Genomic DNA, 18101 nt, shown 5'->3' with positions numbered 1-18101 from the left:
GGCGAGTATAAATAAACGCAAATACACAAAGTAGGTAAAAAATGCCTCAACCTTTAAGGTCATATAGTGTCATGGAGATAAGTGAGAAAACATTTTAAGAAAAGCTTCTTGATTCGGTCTCTACATTTATTGAAATATTATTTTTCATTACTATTAACAAATTTTCATTGGGGCGTATATTGCCTTTGCGGTGATCTTGTTTCGCGTTATATTATACCTCCATTTTATAGCGTGTGTATGCATTACTAGTACTTTTTTATTACATTCTCCTTATGAAATATTTTTATATAATAATAGACTGGTGTACAATATAATTTAATATCATTTCTAATTTAATACCTCCGTTTTATAGCATTGGTTTGCCGTATAATTTCATGAATGGTTATATACGTATAATATATATTCACCGGTTAAATGCATATATTAGCACTCAAAACTAATAGAGAAAAAGAAATTGTTGAACGTATATATTTTGTAGCACTTAAAATTGCCGTGATTTAGTATCAAAGTGAAGGTTAAAATTCATTCATTAACATATTTCTTTATTACTACCAGTTTGTTTTCCCAACAACACGATAGAAGTGTACAATTTACCGAAGGATTCATACTACCTTGCTATACAAAACACAACGGGTACCTACACAACGTGTACTGTCTCGAATTTAGATGCAACCTCAGTTAAAATCACAGGATGTAATAAGGTAACTCTATTTGTTGTCTTAGATAAATGTGTGATATAATATATGTGGAAAAATTTGAAATATTTTGCCAATTTCCAAGTATTTTTACAACTTTTGACAAAGCGCGGAAAACATGTGAAGTAAGAAAGAAATGTCTCAGCAGCGATTGTTAATTTACACGTATTTGGTTAAGTTTTCGTCTGCCTTACTAATATAGCTATTACCTTGATACAGACTCATCTACTCGAAGTAATACCTTTTACATCCCTTTATGAAGTCGTTTTGGTTGATAAGCAATGAAAGCAATTTCAATCCATTTCGGGAATATGTTTGTGTCAATTAAAGCTAGATGATAATTATTGTAATAAACACAACAGAAATTCATTGAAAGTAAAGACAATAGTAAATAACGTCAATTTATGCATATGTACAATTTCAAAAGAAATTGAGAAAAAAATGTGCACTCCGATGAGACCTTTATCTAATATTCGACCGATTTTCCTTTCATGTTTTGCCTCTGACCTTGTGCACCACTACTATCTACATGTATTTCCAAAATCACGAATGTACATTTTAAGACTTTGAATGCCTCTAAAGTTTGCTTTTTGTACGCACGCAAAAATATAATATTCCCTAAAGCTTTTACAAATACTCATCAGTTCAAACTACTATCCAGGGCAGGTATTTCTGCCTTACCTTAACCCATTTTGTACCCTGTTTTTATTATTCTATCTATAGTACTGAGAAAAATCGAACTTGTCGCTAAACGAACAGCTCTTGTTGTGTCCTATCGGCAGGTTTTGACAAATGCAATATAAGATATGAACTGTTGTTATCAGCACTATAAACACTTTAGATAATTGTGTGCGTACTTCTAAAAATAGCATGAAATACTCATTTCACAGAAGTTTATTAAATGTGTGGCTATTATGTAGTGAATATCTTTTCAGCACAGTTCATTGAAATTTCAACGAGTTAATATTTTTGTATTATCTATTACTGAAATCGGGAATTCGTGAATTCCGTATGTTCAAAACGTGAAATCATGAAGTTAAAATTGTGAATTCATGAAGATGAAATCGGGAATTCATGAAGTTGAAATGATCCTACCGGTCTTTCGTACATATGAAATGTAGTTGTTTCAATACACAGTATACATGGAATTATAGGGCTCATCACTGACAACAGAGCTTCAACTTAAATGTCTTTTTCCTACAATTATTAAAATCATAAAGTCATTTTACTTTCTTATATTTTCATTAAAACCATGCATTTACGTTTTTTATGCTGGTCTATCTCTGTTTAATTTATAGAAAGGATCTAAGAGCGAATACATAGTTTTTGGTGATAATATCAATTTGTATCGACAAACAAAAGCATATGTATTTGTATCATGAAAAACACTAACTGACAACTTGAAGGTCTGGTGCCAGGGTCACTCAGTGAGAAAATAAACTGTGTTCGCTCTCACTGAAGTTTGATAACCGTAATAACTACACTTGGAGCGGTGTTTCCATCGTCTCATGGACTTTGTTACTTTCGACAGAAATTTAATATTGAATAACCTTTTTGATATACAAGAATAAATTGTTTTGTGATGTTATTTTCAGGATGATCCTATTATATTAACACATGGCACATACCCAGGGATAGAATCTTACAAACTTCACACGGGAACATCCTTAAAGATCACATGCGTCGAGATTCCCGAAGAGGGTGTTGTTCATTCTATAAATAGCTCTTTAATTGCTGTGTAAGTTTTACAAACTCTTTTTCCTAGATGGTAATCATTTGACGAACGCAATCACGTAACCTCAGTACAAGAAATCACTTTACTAGACTTATGGGTAAAATATCAGGGTTTTTTTTTTCATGCAAACACGTTTTCTTTGTCATTTGTCTAATTTAAAAGAATATTCTTGATGTATATTCTTGTTGATTCAAAGAGCTGTAGAGCAAGCTTAAAAACAAGCGCATGATGTTGTGATTATTGAATCCACATTTTTTATTTGCAAATGAAATACGTACGTGTCTTTTGACTTAATTGTTGTCCTTTGTGAATGTAAAAAATGTTCGGCTAAAATTTTGCTTGTAACATACTCGTACATCTTGCGAAAACTAGTGATTGTATTTATTCTAAACTTTATTCATGCTTTTTTTAATTACAATTCAAGGTCACTTTTCAAGACTATGTCCCGTACATTAATTGTATTTTTGTGCATGAAATCTTCTTCTGGCACAAATTGATCGTGATGTCCTACTGATAGCTCTTGTTTGTATTTATAACCCCGCACAACGAAGTTGTAAGGGGGGTATACTGGAATCAGCGTATCCGTCCGGACGTCCGGCCATCCGTCAGTTTTTCCTTGTCCGCCCAATAACTTAAGATTCCTTTGACCCACAGCTTCATATTTGGCATGGAGGTTAGTCTTGACTAGTAGATGACCCCTATTGATTTTGTGGTCACTGGGTCAAAGGTCAAGGTTACAGGGGCTTTGACTAAAAAAAGCTTGTCCACCCAATAACATAATAAACCTTTGATCCACAGTCTTCATATTTGGCATGAAGGTTAGTCATGATTAGTAGATGACCCCTATAGATTTTGAGGTCACTTTGTCAAAGGTCAAGGTCACAGGGGCATTGACTTTAAAAAGCTTGTCCGCCAAATAACTTAAGTTTATTTGACCAACAATTTTATATTTGGCATGGAGATTTGTCATGATAAGTAGGTGACCCCTTATGATTTTGGGGTCGAAGGTCCAGTTCACAGGGGTTTTGACTTCAAAAAGTTTGCCGCCAAAAACTTAAGAAACTTTTGACCAACAGTCTTCATATTTGGGATGGACGTTAGTCATGATTATTATATGGCCCCTATTGACTTTGAGGTCACTGGGTCAAAGGTAAAGGTCACAGGGACTTTGACTTCAATAAGTTTGTCCGCCTTATAACTTAAGATTCCTTTTACCCAAAGTCTTCATATTAGGCATAGAGGTTAGTCATTATAAGTAGATGACCCCTTTTGATTTTGAGGTCACTTGGTCAAAGGTCAAGGTCACAGGGACGTTGACTTAAGAAAGTTTGTCCGCCAAATAACTTAAGAAACCTTTGATCCACAGTCTTTATATTTGGCATGGAGGTTAGTCATGATTAGTAGATGACCCCCTATTGATTGTGTGATCACTGGGTCAAAGGTCAAGGTCACATGGGCCTTGACTAAAAAAGCTTGTCCGCCCAATAACTTAAGATTCCTTTGACCCACAGTCTTCATATTTGGCATGAAGGTTAGTCATGATTAGAAGTGACCCCTATTGATTTTGAGGTCACTGGGTCAAAGGTCAAGGTCACATGCGCCTTGACTAAAAAAAGGTTGTCCGCCCAATAACTTAAGTTTCCTTTGACCCGCAGTCTTCATATCTTGCATGGAGGTTAGTCATGATTAGTTGGTTATCCCTATTGATTTTGAGGTCACTTGGGCAAAGTTCAAGGTCACAGGGGTTTTGACTTTAAAAAGTTTGTCCGCCCAATAAATTAAGAAACCTTTGACCCACAGTCTTCATATCTGACATGGTGATTGAACATGACCATTAGGTGATCCCTATTGATTTTGAGGTCACTGGGACAAAGGTCAAGGTCACAGGGACTTGACTAAGAAAGCTTTTCCCCTCTTTGGTCAACAGTCTTCATATTTGATATTGAGGTTGTAAATGACTAGTAGATGGCCCCTATTGATTTTTAGTTGACTGTGTCAAAGGTCAAGGTCACAGGAATTTTTACTGTAATAAGTTTGTCTGCTCAAATGCTTAAGAATGCCTGTCCGCATAACTTAGCAATGCACTGGCTTAGTAACCTCAGATTTGGCAGGGAGGTTGTCCTTGAGCTCTAAATGGCCACTGTTGATTCTGACGAAGTGATATGCGGGGGTATTCACGCCATGACAGTGGCAGTTCTAGTTTTTTTTCAAATTCATCATAGAACAGTAACAAAAGGAACCGAGCCCAGCCTATTTACTAGGACGTTCCTCTGTCTGTCTGCTCGTGAATAATTTAATTTTTCAAACTGCATTGAAATGATGTACTAAGTACTCATTGGTTCTCTACTTAAAGATATGTCACAGTAAACGGTTTAAGTGAGCAACTGTGTTCTTTGGAAAGCCAGAGAGATAATTTTGCTATTAATACTTGGTCACTAATGTCAGTTTTTTTAGACAGGATAGATAGATATCTTTTAATAGTCTTCTCAAATTTGATTCATTTTGCTATTTTCGTAAGCTACATTTACATTTTGGAATACATTGCCTAGTCTACATACCGCTCTGGTCTCAGTGTTAAATTTGTATGTTTTATTAATGTTATGAATGTATGTATTATAATTTATCGGGGAAATTCTCTTATTGAAATGGTTAAAATGGAAAAATGGTGTTATAAGGTTTCAATGATCCATCTTGTTTGAACAATACGTAATAAAAGATCTGAGGAACTTTGTTCATTTAAGTCTTGTAATTTCCCTTATTGTTTCTATCGACCCAAATAATAACAATCAGTTTCATCATTTGTTTGATTGTGTCGGTTATGAAAAGAAATCACAGTATGTTTTTTCTTTAATTAAGCCTACAGATTGATAGTGATGAGAGCGTGGAGAGTTCCTATACCTTGACCTCTTCATTGAATTCAACATATTCCGAGGTTGGTGACCCTGTAGCTTGGAACATACTTTTTCCCGGTATGTTCTTCATTTTTTGTTGTGTTATTTAAAAAAGAAAAAGATTCATGACATTAAGTATTTTTATGTGCGATTTGCAGTATTTATTACAATATTTCATGAAAATTAACATGAATCTGGTGGCATGCTGCTTTAAATAATCATAAGTAACTTGTTGTTTCTAGTGTTTATGATCGTAAGCCACCCAACATTGGTTATTATAGTACAATCTCTTGTGTCAATATTCTGAAAGGTGAAAGTTTGTCCGGGACATAATTCTGAAACTACAGGAGTCAGGAGTTATACTTTTCTGTGTCCAAAACCTATTCGGGAGCATCCCCCGGTTCAACCGACTCTTGTGTTAGTTGGTTTTACAAGTTCTAAGCTGATCGATTTAAAAGTCGACATTGTCATCTTAAATTCTTTAACCATAGAAATTGCTCTCTTTGAAAGGAGTAAAGTTTTATAACTAGATATTTTAGTTATAATGTATATATATTTAATTAATGATAGCGTTGTTGACATTTTTATTTCCTATCTAGCTACAACATATTGTTTCATTTACTTTTTTACGATCAGCTGAATACACTCTTAAAGTAACTGCGTGTACGGGAAAACCAGATACATCGGATAGTGGTGTTAGTTCTGTAAATCTTATCTCAAATGATGGGTGAGTTTAATATTTAGTGTGCCTTTACTTCATTAAAAATTGTCTATAAACATTAGAATTTCTGTAATGTTATATTTATATGATGATTGTCATTTTTTCACATTTTTTTTGGTAATTCAAATACAATGTATTTTAGACTGACGCCTCTGAGTGTTATTTTCTTTTGTGGTTGTTGATGTGCAATATCATTTTAATCAACTTTGATTATGTACTTGTATGCTATAAATTAAAAATAGATTAAAGTAGTAAAACATAAGTTTAGAAATGTTTTAAAGGATTTTGATTGATAATTGCAATAGAGATTGTACATGTAGAATGGCTGAGTGGTTAACGCGTCGGATGGATTGTTGGCCGCGTGAGTTCAAACCCCGTTGTTTCTGTGAGCAAGAGACTCTACTCTAATTTCTGAGTACTGGTTGGTTCCAGGAACGGATTCAAAAGTGTTTCAATAAGCTTAAGCTTCCAAAACAATCGAACTAAAATAATTTCTATTTATGGTTGAAACAAGATAAATATGTCGTGGGAACTTTTTTTGCTATATCATTGCAATGTATTAAATAAAGAAGCGTCCGATTCATGGCCACCGTAATTTCTCGTGTCTTCTGTAAAGTCAACAGGTATAGTTCCTTTATTGAGCTCAGTTTTGGGATCATTTAAATCTTGTTTAGTATCAATTCCAAGCGTATTACCGATGCATTAATACATGTATGTATGAGTAAAATGCTATTCTGTGAGAAAAAAATGAATATTAGATAATTATATAAAATATCTGGCTTTATTATTATCAAAGTTATGTTTACATACATCTAATGTAAATGTATTCTATTAATACAAAGGTGTACTATAAATACGGAGCTCATCAGCAGCTTTGAAGACGGTTCACCGGGAAAGGTTGTCGCTCTATTAAGTGCATTTAAGTTCTATGGATATGATAGCATCATTTTGAGATGTGACGTCAAGGTTTGTCCTAGTTCAGGGACTGCCGCATGTACTGTAAGTATAAGTTTAATCTTTAACATGCTGGAGCCATAACTGATCAGCCATTACAACCTGCACGTGCGTGCAGTCTGACAAAGCTCTTAAGTGATGCTGCAAATAAATTTAATTTCTTATACGGCTGTCTGAAAAAAGGCTGTTTAAAATAACGGGTCGTATTATAACACCCCCCCCCGCCCCCTGGCAAACGGGCGGCTGGGCGGGCAGCGGACGGGTGGCGTTCAATTTTTGCCCAGAGCATATCTCCTATACGCATGAAAGAATTTTAATGAAACTTCATAGAAATGTTCACCACTGTGAAAAGCCGTATCGCGCATGAACCAGGTCTCTATGTCAAAGGTCTTTGTCACACTTAGCGGTCATTTAAACGTTTGCCCGACATGCACAGAGGGATATCAATATAACTTGGCACAAATGTTCACAATTGTGAGGCAGAGTGTGGCGTGCAAATTTTAGGTCCCTGCGGCCAATGTCTAGGTCACACACAAGAGTCAAAGTTCAGATTAACATGAAATGTGTATTCGGACCATTCAGTCATTAGTTATTGAGGGATTGAAACACAAATGGTCATAACAATGACTACTGGTGTGAAACATCTAATTCAGGTTAATATATGCAAGGTCAAGGTCACTAAAATGATAGTCAAGGTCACTTTAAACTGAAATATATGCAAAGATAGTCAAGAAATATACTTCGAAATCAATTGAAAATCGTATTTTTTATGCTTTTCTTAGCTCAATTTGTGTGAAAAGCGTTTAAACGCTTTTCATTTTTGGTCATATTTTTACAATATTGAATAATTATTCTGGAAAAACGAAGTGCATGAATGATCTGAAATTTTGCACAAAGATTAGTGGTCTAAACTTACATCAACTGGTACATTTATCTGAAAAAAATATTTTCAGTTGAAGATGATAAAGTATAGAGATGTGGTCAAGAGCATATCTCCTACACATATAAAGGGATTCTAATGAAACTGTATATAAATGTTCACCACTATAACAAAGAGTGTCTTGCGCATGATCTGGGTCTCCAGGTCAAAGGTCTATGTAACACTAAGAGGCCATTTAAAAAGTTAACGCTTTTCCGAAGCAAAACTTCTACATGCATGGAAGGATTTCAATAAAACTTGGCACAAATGTCACGTGCAAAATTTAGGTCACTGCCGCCAAGGTCAGGTTTACACAAGGGGTCAAAGTTCAGATAAAAATATGAAAATGTATATTCGGACCATTTAGTAATCATTAATTTAGCGATTGAAACAAAAATGGTCATTATCATAATTAATGGTGTGAAACGTGTAATTTTGGTTAATATATGCAAGGTCAAGCTCACTAAAGATGATAAAATATAGAAATTTTGTCCAGAGCATATCTCCTCCACGCATTGAGGCAGACTAATGAAACTTCATAGAAACGTTCACCACTATGAGAAGCAGTGTCACGTGCATGAGCCAGGTCTCTAAGTTAAAGGTTAAGATGACACATAGATGATATTGAAAGATGCTTGTTCGGAGCTGAACTTCTACATTCATTGGGGGATTATAATAATGCAATCTTAAGAGTAAGCTCCATTGTTGAAAATCTATATTTGTCTTTTTCTTTCAGCAGAATTGGTGGTTACTTTTGTATTAAATCCGTTTGATACTTTTGATTAAATTGAAAGACGTTATGTTTGCTCCGACAACTTTTATTTATATTATCGGCTAGAAGTACTTTGCAGTAAGTTTAGAACGTCAATAAACATAAAGTAAGAATTGCGTTTGAATTGAGTTATAATGAAAAAATCCTTCTTTTTTTTCTTTTCATGCAGACGACTTGTAACAAACGGAAGCGAAGTATTAGGCATGCTGTACGAAGGCGAGCAGACGACAGTTTCACTGCAACTGTAATGAACCGTCTGACTGTGTCTGACGGAATAGTTTCAGCAGAAGGATCAAGTATAGGTATATGTCCTACATTTTGATTTTACTATTGGTTTAAGAGATAAACAGCTTGTTAGAGTAGCCGGGATACAGCCAGCAATGTCCACATACTAGATGTAAAATCCTTTATTCCGCCATGATTAAAGAGCATAATATATGTAACAAATTTATAATAATTTACAGACATTAAATAGACATATACTGAACCAAAAAAGAAACTTTCGCAAAGTATGTGCCAGTTGTTCAAGGGTACCACTTAGATGTACACACATATAAACATTTAGTAGCTTGTAAAACTCGTTTTGTTTGCAAAATCGGTCAGCTAATCCCCGTATAAAAGCCTGATATGTTTATTCAACATAAAAATCGAGTTTCAAAAGGATTGAAAAACTGTACTAACATATCTACATTCAAACTTGGCGAAAGTTTCTTTTTTGTTTCAGTATATATATATGTAAAAATCAGTCAGAATCAAAAATAATCCTTCAGTTGTCTAATCGACGAAATGAAGACAAAAACATAATTCATATTAACAATTATTAAGCATAAACAGTTGACAAAAACAATGTCTAATGATACAAAAAAAACTAGGTACGAAAACGAAAGACTTGTCAGTTTACAACGGAAGTTGTTCTTACATGTTTCAAGTATAAGTCAAAGAGCATGCTCGGCGTCGGCGTCCGTGTCCAGATTTCAAATTAAAGTTTTGGTGCAGTAAAATATTTTTCACTATAACTTTGTCATTTCTTAAGGTATCAACTTCTAATATATGTTACTTATCATCAACCACAACTTATGTGACAAGGTTCATAACTCTTGAACCAATATTTTCAGATTTACCTCCCCTTGAGCTTAGAATTTTCCTTAAAAAAGACTATTATTTACTGTTACTTCATTATTTCTGAAGGGATAAACTTCATTCTTCAAACATATGTTCCTTATCATCAACCACATCTTATGTGACAAGGTTCATAACTCTAGAACCAATATTTTCAGATTTATCTCCCCCTGAACTTAGAATTTTCCTTAAAAATACTATTTTTTACTATAACTTCTTTATAACTGAAGGGATCAACTTCATACTTCAAATATATGTTTCTTATCATTAACCATATCTTATGTGACAGGGTTCATAACTCTAGCGCCAATATTTTCAGATTTATCTCCCCTTGAACTTAGAATTTTCCTTAAAAAATACTTTTTTACTGTTACTTCTTTATTTCTTAAGGGATCAACTTCATACTTCAAATATATGTACCTTATCATCATCCCCATCTTATGTGACAAGGTTCATAACTCTAGCACCAATATTCTCAGACATATCTCCCCTTAAACTTAGAATTTTCCTTAAAAAATAATTTTTGTACTGTTACTTCTTTATTTCTTAAGGGATCAATTTCATATTTCAAATATATGTACCTTATCATCAACCACATCTTATGTGACAAGGTTCATAACTCTAGAACCAATATTTTCAGATTTATCTCCCCCTGAACTTAGAATTTTCCTAAAAATACTATTTTTTACTATAACTTCTTTATAACTGAAGGGATCAACTTCATACTTCAAATATATGTTTCTTATCATTAACCATATCTTATGTGACAGAGTTCATAACTCTAGCGCCAATATTTTCAGATTTATCTCCCCTTGAACTTAGAATTTTCCTTAAAAAAATACTTTTTTTACTGTTACTTCTTTATTTCTTAAGGGATCAACTTCATACTTCAAATATATGTACCTTATCATCATCCCCATCTTATGTGACAAGGTTCATAACTCTAGCACCAATATTCTCAGACATATCTCCCCTTAAACTTAGAATTTTCCTTAAAAAATAGTTTTTGTACTGTTACTTCTTTATTTCTTAAGGGATCAATTTCATATTTCAAATATATGTACCTTATCATCATCCACATCTTACTTGACAAGGTTCATAACTCGAGCACCAATATTTTAAGCATATCTCCCCTTGAACTTAGAATTTTTCTCAAAAAAAAATATTTTTACTGTTACTTATTTATTTCTTAAGGGATCAACTTCATACTTCAAATATATGTACCTTATCATTAACCACATGTTATGTGACAAGGTTCATTATTCTAGCACCAATATTTCAAGAATTATCTCCCCATAAACTTAGATTTTTTACTAGAAAAACGTTATTTTTAACTATAACTTTTTTAGTTTTAAAGGTATCTACCTCAACCACCAAATACTTATTCCTTATCATCAATTACATTTTATGTGACAATGTTCATAACAATTGAAGCAATATTTACATATTTATCTCTCTTTGAACTTAGGATTTTCTTTAAGATATAGTATAACTTCTGTACTTTTTAAGGTATGTACTTCATTTGTGTGACAAGGTTCATAACTCTAGCGTGACTATTTCTAGAATTATTCCCCTTGATCTTGAAATTTCTGTTAACAATGTTATTTTTTTACTATAACTTAATACATAATTATACATAATTGATTTTTCTTTCATAGTTTTGTCTTCCTTAATGCTTCCAGTATTTTATTAGTCGAGCTTTACTGTCTCCTGTGACAGCTATTGTTGTATCCTGCTGCCTCTCCTGTTTAAATAAAAAATGTCAAACTGTGTTTCCATTTTTCTCAGAGCCGAAAATTTGAGTTTAGTGACAATCAAATTTGTTCATTTTAGACTACTGTAATAATTTAAGATTAGAATTGAGTTGGTTCTTGAAAATTTTCACAGTTTATCAATGCTCCTTATGGTATTTCATTTCAGGTGTACCATCGACGATGTTTTTATTGCTGAACTTTATTTTTGGACATGTTTCTTATACATTTATGTTAATAGTATAAGTCATGCAGATACTGTTTATCAATTTGCAACAACCTATCCTTTAATTAAAAAGTGAAATAGGTATGTTTGTAGTTGTAAGACATGTCCACAGTCCACTGGTATCTTTAACATGAAAGTATTGAAACGGTAGCTATGTGCATTGCGTGACTTTATGAGAAATTCTTATTTATAGCTATTTACTTCATATAATTTACTTCTGAATACAACGTAGTAATAGTAGTAATTGTTGTTTGTTTGTTTTTTGTTTTTGTTTCCCCACTTTAAGGGGGGCATTTAGATTTTACCCTTGTCCGTCCATCCTTCAGTCCTTCCGTGAGATTTTTTCGGGGAGCATAAAAATGATAGCAAAAGTCCACGAACCTTTTAAACATACCTCGTAATATCGACGAATGGAACACGTTAACCATGTCAATATAAATCGCTTCGAAGAATAGCATATCTTATCGCTTATGGGATCTTTAAGAGATTGATATGTTTATGAATTTGAATAATTCTATAGGAAAATGTGTTATACGATAGCTTTACAAAAAATTGTCACTTTCATTTGTCGACTGTTCAATAAATCACAGTCACGGTTGTCAAAGTTACATTTCCTCAGAGGGAAAATATTTGCGAAATTACTTAACGTAAGAGAAATATTCGCTTTGCGTCAACATTTTTAAATGTTTTTTTTTTTATTACATTTTGTATTTCTAGTTCTAACATCATATGAGCCGCGTCACGAAAAAACCAACATAATGGTTTTGCGACCAGCATGGATCCAGACCAGCTTGCGCATCCGCGCAGTCTGATCAGGATCCATGCTGTTCGCTTACAGACCCTATAACAAGTAGAGAACCTGATAGCGAACAGCATGGATCCTGATCAGACTGCGCGGATGCGCAGGCTGGTCTGGATCCATGCTGGTCGCAAACCGATTATGTTGGTTATGTCGTGACGCGGCTCATATATATAACCTTTTGATGTAGTGATATTTAAAAATCAAACATATTAATTTTACAAGTGAACTTTCAGCCTAAGATATAAAGCCTTATTTTATTTGTCCCTTTAGATTGGTTATTTTAATGTTTATATGGAAGTGATCCGAATTTTTGTAGACGGTTTGATATATCAACTATGGATCTCTTCAATACATATGAAGCCTGACTGGAATTTGGCGAGCGATTCCTTTATTTGTGCCAAATATCAAGAATGTTTTCCATAATGATTTATTTCAATTGCTCGGTGGTACTTATTCGTAAAAAATCTATTTTGAGTCCGTTTATTGACATTCATCGCACGTATTGCATTTTGTTTCGGATACAAGATAACTCACGACGAAAGCTTATCTCGACGAAAGCTGCAGCTTAAATGGGTAAATATCAAGGAAAGTTAGGGGCGTAGTATTACATTTCGATTTACTTCAAAAGAGCTTTGAATTTTACATAAAAGTTTAAAAGTATAAAACTTACCTTGTCATTGACCTATTTTCCCTTTCACATATGGGGTTAAAGTTCACATCTGGATCAGCGGAACTTCACAAATGTTTTTACCGATGCTCAATTTTAAGATCCATGTAAGGTTCACCCCCGTCTTATCATATATTAAGCTAAATAAATTACGTTCTAGTCCTAGTTTTTTTGTTCCTCATCAATATATTTCATTGAGATTAGAGATTGAAAAATCAAATTATAAAGACATTTCTTTTCATTTAAACGATATATTAACAGAAAAGACATTTTAAAAGAACATTGGAAATAATAATTGGAGGCTGGCATTTTATAATGAAATATTTTTTGGTAAAAACTAATGTTTAACTGGTAGGCAATGAGGAAAATCGAGCGCAATTTCCTTCTGACAGCTCTAGCTTGATTAAAAAATTTTGGGTATGTGATAAATAAGATATGGCATTCATGCTGCTTCAGTATTAGATTTATTAAACTCAAATAATACAGTAAAATTATGCTCGCCAGCCTCTATAATTTAAATAAAGCCAGTATTGAAGACACAGTCATTTAATATACTCTAATTCAAACTAAAATTGGTATATATTTATATTTTAGTTAAATGCTCTAGACAGCTTAAACAATCAAAGAGTACAGATTGGCTGGCTTTCTGTAAATTTGTTACTTGGCATAAATTCGTTATTTTTTTTCTTGATTATCATCAGTTTATTTCTATGATATTATAATAAGACGTGTACAGATTCCTGATGTGAAACTAATAAGTAAAAACACATTAACATATGGATAAAACATTATCAATCTAGTCCAACAATTCATGTTTAAAGTAGATGTCGTGAATAGACCGAGACTTAGAATATTTCAAATGTCACTCCCATGCAATTATAATTAGAGGGATAGAAATAATCCCCGCCATACCATTTTGACATTAGCAAAGCGCGTAGAGTAAATGCATGCTAGTTTTGCGAATGTGGGCCTGCTAGAACTATTTGCTAATGAGTATGCCGAAAAATTGAGCTAAGGTTACCAGCAGGTTGCCTTCGTAACGAAAAACAGATTAGACTGCACGACGATGATATTTCTAATTCCCATGAAAATAAACGTGATAGTATCCCCTTGACATATCAATTATGATTTATTCTGTCAGTTATAATTGCTTTTTTTATCTTGCAATTATAAAATATCAGCGCTAATATACATTAATTCATAGTGTATAAAAGCCTCACAAATTTTGTTGGTGGCATAGTTTGCGTTATTTTGTGATAACGACAATCGTGAGTAGGATACAGTAAACTGTTGCTTTATTTAGAAAACAGAGATCAGAGTATATACATCGACGCGAATATCCCGAAAAAGCGCTCAATTTTAACGGACAAGCATAGAGCTTCAAATGCAGGGTATGTTTTAAGTTTTTTTAAGTTCATTTATTTCAGCCTGCTTTCACCTTATCTGAATCACCCTTGAGTCCGGTTTCTTGAGCTATTATATCAGGATACATGGTACTGACCACAGTTTGGCTAAAACATTTGAGAAGCAGACAATTTTACGCAAAGACAACGTTTCCCTATTTATTTATTTATCTATTTATTTATTTCCAGATGTATTAAGTTGAAAAATGCTGAAAATATCTCCACAAAATCTATCTAATATTATAGTAAAGAATATCCGAGAATTGTGTGAAAAACACAGTTTTGTTTGATTTACTATTTATTACTTGCGTTTTAACGCATCGTGTCTACAAAGTGCATTTTTCTGACACTAAAATAAATTGACAATTGTTCTTAACATCTGAACTGATTATTTGAATTTTTCTGAATAGCTCTCTCAATCAGCGGAATACATGGTCTATCTATTTGGGGGCTAGGCTCTGCCTCCCTAGTGTTATTTACGTTCTCTAAGTCTTTCTGTGGCGGTGAGCAGGCAAACAAAAAAATGCACCGTGATTTTTAAAACGGGTTCATCACTTATTACCGACATTTCAAGTATCTTTAAGGTAGAACGGGACACTTTGCGAACTTTAGAGAAGCGTCTTGAAAATTGGCATGCAGAAAGGTGACCATATATCTGATAAGATTCCGTTGACTTTATTCCAATAATTTCAGTCAATTTTTGTACACACTACGTCAAAGTTGATATCAAAGAACGTTTTTGAACATGACGTCGTTGCATATCCTTGGCAACTGTTACGGGTATCACAACGCCAAAGGCGTACAAAATATCTTAAATTCTACAGCATTCGACGGAAATTATTTTTTTTTCCTTTAAGCTGATATATAATTTATCGTTTACGCCGAAAACTTTTGTGTAAATTTGACGTTCAGTTTAGCTTCATTTTTCGGCTTTAAAGCGGCTTATTGAAAAATTCCTGAAATAAATATTTGATTTTTTTCTTTAAACGTCCTTTAAAACGTATACTTAGTCTAAATGACCAAAACTATAAGGGGTCAATTAATTCCCCCACCCCTTTGAATAAAAGTTACGGGGCGTTTGTTAATTTGTTTGTCATATATCGGTCATAAAAAGTTCTGATATATTTATCCTAATAGTTAACTTCTATTCGAGAAATTAAAAACAAAAGACATGAGTTAAAAGTAATTAATAGATTCTTTAAATATTTGGCACAATATTGTTATATTTTTCTCTCTTTTCATTTCCCGTTTTTTATAAAATACTAATTACTACGCTGCGACTCAGGCGACATTTGCATGGCGGTACTCATTTGCTAGATGACATTTAGTCAAGCTAATTATACTATGGGTTGAAATATTGTCCTATTTTATGTATTGGCAATATTTCCCCTCTATGTAGAGCTGATGTCACGTGACAAATAAACGATATACGTCTTAGTAATGTAAAACGTTTTATATTATATTCAAGACAATAATCTATTTAAACAGTAAACATGAAAATAGGATAAAAATATATTTTTATTGGATCAGATGCACAACTACATTTTGTCAGTCGTTGTTGTCAGAGCATTATCAAACATACCATAGTCATCATTAATTAGAATAAAGTACTCTTGAACTTTACGTCACACTAAAACAGTTCTTGGTAAAAAAAAAAGACATTTTTGTTCATATGTCAAGTAAATACAGGCCCTTTGCGCTATAAGTATGATACAATGTTTCAAAGATTATAATAAAAAAGATTATTTTAAGAGCACGCACGCGAGCTTTGAATGTTTTGTGAGCAACTAAGTGTTTCGTGTGACTGAGAATGATCACAATTCTAAGAAATTTGAAAACTTGTTATCTGAAACGGGCTGATACCTAAACGATATTGCCCGAAAACAAGATTACATGTATTTTCTTAACCAATTGAGCTGCGTCACGACAAAACCAACATAATGGGTTTGCGACCAGCATGGATCCAGACCAGTCTGCGCATCCGCGCAGTCTGATCAGGATCCATGCTGTTCGCTGACAAACCGTATAACAAGTAGAGAAACTGATAGGTCTGGTCTGGATCCATGCTGGTTGCAAACCCATTGTTGGTTTTGTCGTGACGCGGCTCAATTATCAACATATGTCCATAATTCAGGATAGTAAGGTATGACTACTCAAAAAAGATTTCTGCAATTTTGTTAATGAGGGTTATCAATCGTTTTCGACTAAAACTCAACAAAAGAGGCAGTGACAGTACAAACTTTTAAACAGTAAATTATAAACACATGTGTCCTTCAATAAGCAAAATTTAAGAAAAATGCTCTTCCTTATAAAAAAGCGAAAACAAAACTGTGGCTTTTTCAAAGTCCGTCAGTATATTAGATCATTTTGTTTAATGCTACTTCCTGGATAGACCTATTGCAAAATGTTATCAACAATGCCTTTAATAGTATCTCTTTTTCTGTGACCTCTTACTGCCCTTCAACTTATTGAAATCAAGAACCCAGCACAGGGTTGTAATAACAACTTGGCTTTCGTAGATTTATTATCCCCCGCCGAAAAGGTGGCGGGGGATATAGAAATAGTCTCCGTCCGTCCAACCTTCCGTCCGTCCGTCCGTCCGCACGTCCGTCCTTCCGTCCGACATTTTTGTCCGGAGCATATCTCTAAAAGTATTTGAGTTATCAACTTGAAACTTCATAGGTGGATAGACCTCATTAAGGAGGAGTGCAGTGTACAAGAATGATAACTCTACCTTGTATGATTTTTGAGTTATTGCCCTTAGTTATTTTTCAAAATTAATTTTTGTCCAGAGCATAACTCCAAAAGCCTATGAGATATCAACATGAAACTTCATAGGTGCATAGATCTCACTCAGGAGGTGTGCAGTGCACAAGAATGATAACTCTACCTTTCATAATTTTTGAGTTATTGCCCTTTGTTATTTTTCATACTATATTTTTCACCTGAGTGGAGCATAACTCAAAAAGTGTTTGAGATATCAACATGAAATGTCATAGGTGGATAGATCTTATTGAGGAGAAATGTTGTGCGCAAGAATGATAACTCTTCCCTATACAATTTTTGAGTTATTGCCCTTTATTCTTTTTCATGCTATTTGTCCGGAGCTTATCTCAAAAAGTATTTGAGGTATCAACTTGAAACTTCAAAGGTGGATGGATCTCATTAAGGAGGAGTGCAGTGCTTAAGAATGATAACTCTACCCTGCATTATTTTTGAGTTATTGTCCTTAGTTATTTTTCAAAATTGATTTTTGTCCAGAGCATAACTCAAAAAGCCTTTGAGATATCAAAATGAAACTTCATAGGTGCATAGATCTAACTCAGGAGGTGTGCACTACACAAGAATGATAACTCTACCTTTTATAATTTTTGAGTTATTGCCCTTTGTTATTTTTCATACATAATTTTTCACCCGAGTGGAGCATAACTTAAAAGTGTTTGAGA

The 18101-nt window shown here is 33.6% G+C and overlaps 1 protein-coding gene across 3 annotated transcripts in view; it reads left to right on the top strand.

The window, feature by feature from the left end:
• LOC132750638 (macrophage mannose receptor 1-like) overlaps positions 1–12027 on the top strand; it is a 43076-nt gene extending 31049 nt beyond the window's left edge. For all 3 annotated transcript variants that reach the window (XM_060740650.1, XM_060740649.1, XM_060740648.1), the window contains 7 exons: positions 556–701; positions 2291–2433; positions 5287–5399; positions 5958–6048; positions 6885–7041; positions 8857–8989; positions 11727–12027. In XM_060740650.1, coding sequence (XP_060596633.1) covers positions 556–701; positions 2291–2433; positions 5287–5399; positions 5958–6048; positions 6885–7041; positions 8857–8989; positions 11727–11803 — 860 coding nt within the window. In that variant the 3' untranslated portion in view covers positions 11804–12027. The remainder of the gene's footprint in view (positions 1–555; positions 702–2290; positions 2434–5286; positions 5400–5957; positions 6049–6884; positions 7042–8856; positions 8990–11726) is intronic.
• Positions 12028–18101: the final 6074 nt, after the last annotated feature.

Source organism: Ruditapes philippinarum, unplaced genomic scaffold, assembly GCF_026571515.1.
Source record: "Ruditapes philippinarum isolate M1 unplaced genomic scaffold, ASM2657151v2 ctg3811_1_1_1_1, whole genome shotgun sequence".
Lineage (NCBI taxonomy): Eukaryota > Metazoa > Mollusca > Bivalvia > Venerida > Veneridae > Ruditapes > Ruditapes philippinarum.
The sequence above is the reverse complement of the archived record's forward strand: the minus strand, read 5'-3'. Positions and strand labels throughout refer to the sequence as shown.